Source organism: Branchiostoma floridae, chromosome 3 (genome assembly GCF_000003815.2).
Source record: "Branchiostoma floridae strain S238N-H82 chromosome 3, Bfl_VNyyK, whole genome shotgun sequence".
Lineage (NCBI taxonomy): Eukaryota > Metazoa > Chordata > Leptocardii > Amphioxiformes > Branchiostomatidae > Branchiostoma > Branchiostoma floridae.
In genome coordinates this window covers 26672347-26683403 of record NC_049981.1, presented here as the reverse complement: position 1 = coordinate 26683403, position 11057 = coordinate 26672347, and the positions used below count along the sequence as shown (strand labels likewise).

The window sequence follows — 11057 nt, the reverse complement described above, 5'->3', positions numbered from 1 at the left end:
TCATGAGAAAATGGGCGTATACTGACAAGAATTTTCCTTTAATTTTGGTCCGTCACAACCGCTATGACGTAAAACTGCATGAGCATACAAAAATTCATGAGAAAATGGGCGTATACTGACAAGAATTTTCCTTTAATTTTGGTCCGTCACAACCGCTATGACGTAAAACTTTACTGCTGGCCGTAGCATTAAAAATGGCGGGAAAATGGCGGCGTACGTTCAATTTGACCCATTCAGCCGTAGATGCGGGCGATAATGCAACGGTTCCTCACACTTTTACACGAGTTGTAGGTCACCAAAAGAAATTCAAGATTGCTGTTGAATCATGCTCGTCTTGTGCCGTGAGCACATGTGATTATTATCTACAAATCTGGCGATGAACGTGACAGTGTGTTTGTCCCACGACGAGCTCGCCTGCCCCGAAAATGACCTGAAAACTTTTGGCCTTGTTGTCTTCGAATGCATTGTTATCGATGCTTTGTAAATTATGTATTGGACACCTAGATGTCTGAAGTGTGCATACCTCAGAAATAACTATTGTTGCACGTGCAGATCTCTTTAAGTTCCACTATTTTTAATCGACCGGTATAAGGCTTATGACCGGTATTATGCCAATGCATGTTAAGTCACATTTCCAAACCGGAGCCCGGTCGAGATGTTTTAAGAAACGAAAAATCAAGGCCGGGCCCCTTTGTTGAAATGTGACCCAAGCCTAACGCTTTTAATCATGGAAGCTCCTCGTAGTAATCAAAGTACAATGCTAAACTTTCTTCCAACACAAAGGTATACCCGGATTAAATTTTCAACGACCACTGTCGCTTTATCATCAGTATTGATCCTGAAGAAGGCTATAGTGGATATTTGATTCGTGTATACCTTTGTGTTGGAAGAAAGTTTAGCATTGTACTACCAGCAGCGCTTTTGTAGTGCCCACCTCCAGTGATCTTCCAATAAATAAGAAAATTCCTAAATTCCACACCTGGCTGCCTCCTTTCAGATCTTGAATATGAAATTCTATATGTAAAATTACTAACAACAAGTAATACGATTTACAACAAAGGGGTTTGGTATTTTTCTGACAATTAAATATCAATAATTCGTTGTACTACTAGCTTGTGTTTAATAGACAATTTCCGTAGATAGCCCTTCACATATATCCAGCTAGGTGCACCCACAGTCTAAATTAGCTGCATTGCTTTACTGATGGGTGCGTATTTCTTTCTCGCCCTGTCACTAGTGCCCGGTGAAGGTGTCCAGTGTCTCATTCTGCCCGTTGTACCAGTATATGATTCCCTCCTCGTGTAAGGTGTTCCACGTGTTCAGCTCATCCGTAGTGTAATGATTGGAGGACTTCATTTCATCAAAACTACGTCGAGCGTCGTAGTAGTAGTAGAGTGGGAACCTGTCGTGGATAAACAAATCATAATATTGCATCAATCAGCGAAGGTTCGGCTTAAGTTAGTTTTCAAACAGACACAGCTTAGTCACATCGCATGTTTCTCAGTACATTCACATTGAACTTAATATGAAGACTCATATAAGAGATAACTAACTATCTGAGAAAATAGACACCAGGTCCTTGATAGACAGGACGGATTTGCCAAATTAGATAGTCGAAAGATTTCTATGACATGTAATCCATAACTCATTTCAAATATAATAAAAAGCTCCGTAGATTAACGTTAAAGGTAGCCGTATAGACTCACCTTGCGTCATATCCAAAGCCATACACACTAACATGGTCGCAAAGTTGCAGGGCAAGAAGAACTGTGAGGAAACCTGTGGTTGGCCGATTCGCTCGTGACGAATTGAGGTGGTGGGAAAACGCATACCGGATGAAATCGGGATGGAGCACCTTAACAGTGGTTTCGTTCACATTCGGATTCAGGGGAAATCTATACCTTGAACATATAAAAAGTAAAAAAAGACAGTAAGAGGTTGATATTGCGATTTTAAAGCCAAATTCCCATCAAAATCAATGACATACTTTCTGATTCAAGTTAACAACCATTTTGTGCACGATAGATGCAATTTCAGTTCAAATATTTAATGTTTCATAGTTTATCGGAACAGTTTCCTTTTGACATGTTTGTCCCAGTACATACAGTGTTTGATGCTCACTTGCACACTTTCTCACCACATTCCTGTATTAGCAGTAGGATCCGCCGTTCGGTCAGCCAGCCCACCATGTAGTCTATATCAAAACCCTTATATGGGATGAAGAGTTGCAGTGCGTCCTATAGAATATTGGTGGGAGGAAGTGAGATAACATGGGGTAAAGGCAGATATTCATTTTGTTAATCATCATACAGCCAGGTGATGTCATATTTATTACAATAAATGACCCGTACCAATCAGAAGCTTAGGAGAGGAGCGCAAGACATTGACCAATCAGAATGATGGATACATACCTCTGCATAGGAGGGATGGGTAGAGTGGAGTAGGATAGAATTGAAACGATTTGAATGGCAAGACTGCAATGTAAAGATGTATTATCACAAATGTGAACTGTATTTCTAAAAAAAAAAACAGACAACTGTATTTACATGTATAGTTTCAGGCGGTAATTTGAACCTCTTCTATACAAACTACAACCGTACAGTCGGCTTCTCGGATAACTTACAGACACGGCTAGTATTGGGTCCCCTCGATGGTAAGACTCGGGGTAGAAGGCGTAGAAGGAGGTTTCCCGCCCAACATCTTCTGCAAACTCCTGCATATGCGCATGGTTTACCCTAATCAAATAGAGCATTGTTAATACAGTACGGTTAACCTATGCGTAAATAAAGAAGCGGTACCAGAAAGTCAACACTTTTTGTTTGTGAATATACCACTCCTACCTGAAGACATAGTCGTGAGCATCTATCTCTGCCCCCCTCTTCGAACCCTTCAGTACCCCACCCGAGCCGACCACTGCACATCGGATACACCGCCTTCGGGTATCCTCGGTCACACTCGGGCCGAAGATGTCTGGATTCTTCAGTGCTCTCACCATACGCTCAACAGCTACGTTGGGAGAAAACACATATGTACATCATGAATGCAGTGTTCGTGGAATTAATAAAAAAAGATGAGTGCTACAAATGACTGCAATTCAATGTTTCTACATACATACATGCATGAAATGGGCGTGTTTATCCATTTTTTTTCTGAACGAATACTATGTGGAGAGTATCTTTGTTGTTGTCAGGATGAAAACACAATGATACCAGTATCTTAGTAGCCTGGCCGCGAGACGGTCTCAAGGGCCTACACAGGCCAACTCGTCCGTCTCTTGGGGCAACATGCCCCGAGGGCATTCCACCACAGTTAGACTATGATAAACCAAAGAACTTTTGGATTTGGATAAACACGATAGATACGAGTATCGTTGAGATTGGGGGACTAGAATCAAGGGTCAAGTATCTTTCCTGTGTCATGATTCTGTCACGTATGTCAGGGTTCTAAATACCACCAAATATGCTGTTAAGTGCAGTTCAAATTGGAATTGTACAGGTATTTAGAAGGTCTACGTGTATGTACTGGGCAATTTATGAGGATTTTCGTTTACTGAACTGGCTGTTACCACCTCTGAAATACAGAAAACAATCTACAATATGCCTTAATATACAAAATGTATTACAGTTACCACTTGGTGCGGGTTATGTTGAATGTTACCTGCACCAGTGCACGTATGCAGAAAAAATACATTGCAAACCTATGTTTCGTGTTATTACCTGTTTTGTTTTCATCTTGGTAGCCGAACGGAAGTTTATTGTAGGGCATGTGTGCCATCCAATACGCAGGATCAACATCGTCCAGGTCCATGAACAGCTTGACGCCCTCTACAAACCGGCCCCTGAACCAGGCTGATGTGTTCACCTTCTGACGGAGACTGGAGGGGCATTCCTGGAGGGAGGGTGGGTGAAGGGGGTCGAGATGTACCTGTCAACGTTAACCTTCAAATCATCTTCTCAAGGAGGTTATATAGTTCTTCTTGTCACTTATATGTGTCATAACCTCCGCTCCGAGACTGCACACCATATGCAGGAGGTGATGGTAGATGTAAAGTAGTCTTGACAACAGCTGTATGACACAGTTTTGTACTGCACAATTCGATATATAGATTAAGGTTGACTACTTACTTGTACATGCTTTTTTTATTCAAATATTAAAAAAAAAGATCTCCACAAATTTAGTTATCTCACAAGAGTTGATTTGATGCCAATTTATTTCTGATAACTAGAGCAATGTTACAAAACACCTCTAATGCAGAATCTTCACTGCGTAAAGGTGGTTTAGTGAAAATTAAAAAAAAACATACAGTGGTTAATATCATTTTGTCGTTAGTTACTCTGTGAGTAAAGTGCATTTAGTATCAGTAAATTAAATTTGAATAAGACATAAATAGAATGTTTGTCTGAAATCTTGACGCATGGTAATTCTGCAATCTCTTACTGAAATTCTGTGTCGTGGGTCCTTAGTTAACGGCAGATCAACGTATGGCGACTGATCAGCCAATACTGGAATCATCATCTGGAGCGCGTCGCCACCAAGGGCAAGGTCTCCCCAAAGCTGGTTCTCGGCGGTCTGAGACTGGTTCTGGTACTCTGGTCTCAGTATGGTCGTGGACCTCATGGCATCAGCACTGTGTGTGTGTGTGTGCGTGCGTGTTTATGTGAATTATGAAATCATATTAAACTAGACTATGCGACATGAACATCCAAGACATGCAAAAAAGTCAATACCTACATTGGAGTTGCAGTGAACTTAACATCATTGAAGGTTAAGGAATATGTTTGGTTAACTCTGTAACTGACGTCATGGTTTATACATCAGAATTTGAAACCTCGGAATTTCGAATTCATGTATTAGGTTTTCTGTGCTATTCTGCACTGTACATTATTTTCTTACGTTTATGCACGTTGCAAAATGCCTTATGAATTGGTACTTACCGTATGCCCCTGGGTAAAACCTTCATGATAATACTCTTCCCGACTCGTATCGTTATGAACAGATAGACCAACAACACAAGAGCAACACAAAGTTGGATCCATCTACGAGAAGACTGGTATAAAGCCCGCCACATACTTTGCGTGCGTGTATCGTTCGAACGCTCAAACTGGAGTAAGAGCGTACATACAAAAGCCAAGCTTGTCAGAAGTTCCGCCGGCAATATCGATGATACTGAGCTTGGGAATTTGAGGGCCTTTTAACGACAGAAAAAAAATACTTCCGACTTGTCAAACAAATTTAGGATCTAAGATTATAAACAAAAAAAAGAGTTGTTATGACTAAGACAAAAATGAAACTGTGGATGCGCGTTTTCTTTTTATACATATTAAAGCTAGCCGCAGGGCATCGTGGCATATACGTGTAACATATGTAGAAAACAGCTGGTGTGAACGAAACGATCAAAGCATTGGGCAAGCTGGTTTTTGATCAAGTTTTAGATATTGATAGCTAGATAGTTTCTTCATACAGGGCTATGTTGATTTCATTCCATGGATGATATCTACCCGTGCATCAATTTTCAATCGTTTCCGAAGAAAAAAGTTTCCGCCCATACTGTATCTCAAAGAACATGTCCTGGATGGCAAAATATATGCCGTAGGTTGCACAAAATATCAGAAAACAGATAATAATGTCGTAGAATCGTACAGAGCAGCTATAACATGCATTGGCATAATACCGGCAGTAAGACTTATACCGGCAGATAAAAAATAATGGAATTTAAAGAGATCTACACATGCAACAATAGTTGTTTCTGAAGTATGCACACTTCAGACATCTAGGTGTCCAATACATCATTTACAAAGCATCGATAACAATGCATTCGAAGACAACAAGGCCAAAAGTTTTCAGTATCTTTTTCGGGATAGGCAGCTCGTCGTGGGACGAACACACTGTCACATTCATTGCCAGATTTGTAGATCATAGTTACACATGCTCACGGCACAAGACGAACATGATTCAACAGCAATCTTGAATTTCTGTTGGTGACCTACCACTCGTGTAAAAGTGTGAAGAACCGTTGCATTATCGCCCGGATCTACGGCTGAATGGGCAAAATTGAACGTACGCCGACATTTTCTCGCCATTTTTATATCTACGCTAGCAGTAAAGTGTTACGTCATAGCGGTTGTGACGGACAAAAGTTAAACTAGAAAGGCCGACATTTGCTTAAGAGCAAATACAGCATATTTCAGCCATACTCCTTCCCACGCAACATTGGACTGTTCCAAATCACCCCTGAGCAAAAATGGAACATCCTCTTAACAGTACATTATCCCCCAAAGTGGACTGGTATTGTGAATTGATTCCAGGTAAAGACAGAGCTTGCTTCTATTTTTCTGAAAATGACAATAATCACACCTTCCCTTCAGAAAATTTTCATCATGACTGAAAATTGTTGAATGACTTCATGTAATGTCATTAACAATTTTCAGTACGATAACTAGGTGTAAGTTTTAAAAAGTATAAGCTCCTTGTGATGTGGGTACATTTATTATTGCAGTGAACTTTTTTATTCAAGTAGGGCATACGATTTAATAATTATCAAGCAGGTGCAGGTACTGTAGGAGCGTTTGTTTTCTTCAAGCTGTAAAACTGTTAAACTGTTTTACTTTGTATGCAATCAGCCATCGAGCCTATTCTTAGTTTAGTTTAACAACTCAGTCCTGCCAGACCCGGAAGATACGATTGAACCTTGTTCGAGGATTTATTTTCGTCTGTCTGGTCAGTCTGTTCATACCCTGGCGCTGAGAGTGTTTTATTGGGCTGAAACTCTGGCAGTTTAAAGTTACTTACAATTTAAATGTTCGAAGTTTATGTCAAACAACAACAGCACTAGGAACACATACATTTGCTCTGGAGAAAATACAGCAGTTTTCGCAAGTTCCAGTCCAGTGATAGAAATGTGGCCACTATAGACAGGTGGTCACTATAGAGAAAAATGCTGATCTATTGACTAGGAGCCATACGTTACACATGATTTCAGTACACTGATCATTAATCATATAAACATTGCACAGGTAAGCCAATTGTTTAGATGTACAATTAAGTTCAAATAATTCTGAAGAGAAATATTGATGAGAAAATAATCATTCTCGCCACTGTCTAACTTATAATTACGTATCAAAACTAAACGCAGATTTTCTAACTAACGCACCTTTCGCCGACGTCATCAAAGGACCGCCGGCTATCAATCAAACACGGCTGTTGATTAGACTTAGAGTTTCAAACAGTCATGTGCTGTGTGCCAGTTGACAGCGAACTTCATGCTACGTGATGTTTTACATTGCTTGGACCTTCTTTCCTACAGCGGTGCTTCTACAAAATATTTAGACTGTAACACTGAGTCCCACATGTTTTATAGAATAGAATTTGACGCAGAACAGCGTTTTTTGCTGGGTATTTTTCTTGAAACATGTCCGTGGGAATATCAGCGAGGCGGCGACGTAGGGATATCAGACCGTCAACAAAAGTCGCACGGCGGCTAACGGCGCAGCGAAAATACTAGCGCTATAAATAAGCGCTTCAACTAAGGATGGCAACCCGTACAATATTTTTGTATACTGTTGAGCTAACTAAAGTTTGTTGTTTATGAGGTTTTAGTTGTCTTTGAAGCTTTGACCCGAAATATTTTGAAGTCAAACTGCTGAAGAGAAGTAAGTGACTGCTACGATTATCGTAGATATGGCCCTAAAAAAACTGATAAAAGAAGCCTTCTCAATAGTCTAAAATGCAAGAGCTTCCGGGGGGGGGGGGGGGCTTCGCCCACCTGGGTCCCCCCCACAGTGACTCTGCCCCTGGACCCCGCCAGGGACATTCGGGGGCCCCCGGACCCCTGTCCGACGCTTTGAAAAAATCCTGGCAAGAAGTCTGTACGGCCTGAGTCTTCAAGTTACGTATCGTGTGGTCCCGCTTATGAATATTAATTAGCCTTCGCTTTCCTCTTCGCTGGTTGGCTGAACCATTAATTGAATTAACTCTTCCTGCCGGCTAGACGCAGGTGCAGAGATGTTGGCTCTGTGGGGTGAACGTCCGAAAGGTCATGGCATGGAGAACGAAAGAAAACCAATTTCCCCTAAAAAAAGTGCTGTAATTAAGCCTTTTACAGTACTTTATGCCAAAAATTTTACTTGGATCATTTTACCAACTATCTTATGCCTATCTATACCAAATGTTACTCATACCAGGGTACAGGGGTGCAAAATATACCGTTATAAGACCGTCAACAACAGTCGCACGGAGCTAACAGCGCAGCGAAAATACCATCGCTAGCGTTTCAACTTCGGATAACAAGTTATAAGTACTGTTGAACTCAGTAACGTTAAAGTTTGTTTTTAGTTGCCTTTGACGGTTTGACCTGAAATAGTGTTACGCTAAAGTCCTGAAGAGAAGTTAAGTGACTGCTGCGATTATCATAGATATGCCCCTAAGAACTGATACAATATAAAGCCTTCTGAATAGTCTAAAATGCGAGAGCCTTAGGCGGGCTTCGCTCCCCCTGGCGGGAACACTGCTATATACGGGATCATGAGGCCCCGCTTATGAATATTAATTAGCCTTTGGCCTCCTCTTCGCTGATTGGCTAGGTCTTTGATTCAATTAACTCTCCGGCTGACGCGCACAGGTGTGGCTCTGTGCGGGATCACGGAAGGTCACGTCAGGAGGCCAAAAGAAAACAAATTTCCCCTCAGAAAAGTGCCAAAATTAATCATTTTAAAGTTGTTTATGTCAAAAATTTTACTTGAATCTTGTTACCAAGTATATAATGCCTATCTATACCAAATTTCAGGTCATTTAATTGTAATACCAGGGTACAGGAGCCAAAAGTGTCCTTTTTTTGGTAAAAAATTGGCCAAAAATCGCAAAAATAAGCATTTTGTTGAACTGTACACCAAAAGTGTTATTGAATTTATATGAAGGGATTATCAAGGCACATCTCTGTCAAATTTCAGCTCATTCGGTTGCAATACCAAGGTACAGGAGCCAAAAGTGTCCTTTTTTGGTCAAAAATTGGCCAAAAAATCGCAAAAATAAGCATTTTGTTGTACTGTACACCAAAAGTGTTATTGAATTTATATGGGGGCATTATCAAGGCACATCTCTGTCAAATTTCAGCTCATTTGGTTGTAATACCAGGGTACAGGGGCCAAAAGTGTCCTTTTTTGGTCAAAAATTGGTCAAAAAATCGCAAAAATAAGCATTTTGTTGTACTGTACACCAAAAGTGTTATCGAATTTATATGGGAGCATTATCAAGGCACATCTCTGTCAAATTTCAGCTCATTTGGTTGTAATACCAGGGTACAGGGGCCAAAATATACAGTTTTGGTCTAAAATTGACCAAAAAATCTCTATAAAATCATTTTAGAGGCAGATATGAAAAAACTGAGAAAAAAGCATCAAGGTATTGGCCCATTCTACCCCTGTGCCAAATTTCAGGTCATTCGGTCCAGGAACGGCGGAGATGAATCACTTTGAAGATTTGACAGGAGAAAGAAAGAAAGAAACATTACGAATACAATATATTTCACCATACTATGTATGGCTGAAATATAATGAAAATTCTTGACAGCATACGTCCCTTTTCTCATGACATTTTGTATGCTCATGCAGGTTTAAACGTTTATGTTTTATGTATTTATTAACAGAAAAGGAAGGAACATCAGAGGATGTATAAAGGTACATAGCGACAGTTAATTGTGCCGTGTTTCTTCCTGCCGGTATTTTTTGCCTCCCAACCACGCGCCCGTTCGCCGTGTAATTCCGCGGCGTGTTAGCAGGACAAGAGTGGCAGAAAAGTTACACAGAAGAAGTGGCAAGGGTAAGCTATAACAGCAACATGTAACTGGAGAAAATGATGCGTTGACAATTTGTCAAATCAGTATAGCTAGAGAAATCGTCGTAAACGTGCCGGTATTATGATAATAGATGTTATATATCCCGTTAACGGTAAATAAAAAACATATCGGAAAACGGATATTAATTTCAGAGAATGCCAAAGTCGATTCCAAGACCAAAGATGTGAAAAAAAAAGCAAAAATGAAAGATGTATTACACTAGATATTTTAAAAGTACCAGCCTTCCTGACCACCGAGATTTCATACTGAATGCAACGTTTATGCGAAACCTTTTTTTTCTTATTCGCACGCTGGCATCACTTAAGGGGTTCCCAGAGGATGTCTTCAATGTAATCAAATCTCTACAGTCTACACTGACAATCAGATCAATTTCAGTCCAAAAGTATGACTTGTGTCGGCTAGTAAGGTACCTTCTAAACCGTCATTACTAATGACCTTACTAGCCAACACATTTACCAACGCTTCTTCAGACAACAGCCAGGGGGTATATAACGTTAATCGATTCTTTAAACTGTCATATCGAACGACAGAAGGGACGATTTCACGGTCAAAATGAGCATGTTTAGACCAATCAAATATCGTGTCAAACATCGACCCATAGGCATCACGAACAATTGTCTGATTTTATAAACACTTTTTTTGTGTACCTCCCTGAATGTGTGATAGTCACTTGATTGCTTTATCAAGCTTATCCCGACTACCGTTAGCGAGAAAGTGTGACGGTTGTTGGTTATGCTGGCAAAATCATATACAGTGCAGTACATTAGATGCAGGTCAGTATAAGGATACTTGTATTTAGAAAAGGATTATTGTTGAAATGACATAACTTTGTGATTAAGTCGGTTTGTGCATTTGTATCCCCCAAAATATCATCTATCAGAAAATAACACTCGCTTCTGGAGTGGAATGCCCCTTGAAGTTGCACCGAATCTTCCCTGTGCATCGAAATTTTCAGTTTGTCAAAAATCCTCTGGGATAAGTCTTATACTGCAGCTCTCTAATGTATGCCTGTGTGTGCAATTGTTTGTAACGCTATTCATCCAAGGAGGAATCAATTGGGCCCATACTATGCCCCATAGTCTGCTTTTCAATTTATTGATGGGGAAGCAAGGGTCAAATACTTAATTCATACATACAAGGGTCATTGTTAACTCTGCATGTAGATATGCTTCACTTGTCATAAATGTTCACAAAGAACAAGGCATCA

At 40.3% G+C, this 11057-nt stretch overlaps 1 protein-coding gene across 1 annotated transcript; it reads right to left on the bottom strand.

Annotated features, from left to right (window-relative positions):
- Positions 1-627: 627 nt before the first annotated feature.
- On the bottom strand, positions 628-5677 carry LOC118410756 (alpha-N-acetylgalactosaminide alpha-2,6-sialyltransferase 2-like). The gene is made up of 8 exons (XM_035812531.1): positions 4935-5677; positions 4438-4627; positions 3717-3888; positions 2841-3006; positions 2624-2735; positions 2122-2237; positions 1707-1901; positions 628-1402 (listed from the first exon to the last, which is right to left on the bottom strand). The coding sequence occupies exons 1-8, from the start codon at positions 5066-5068 to the stop codon at positions 1234-1236; spliced, it is 1254 nt and encodes a 417-aa protein (XP_035668424.1). The 5' UTR covers positions 5069-5677; the 3' UTR covers positions 628-1233.
- Between the last annotated feature and the right edge of the window lie 5380 nt (positions 5678-11057).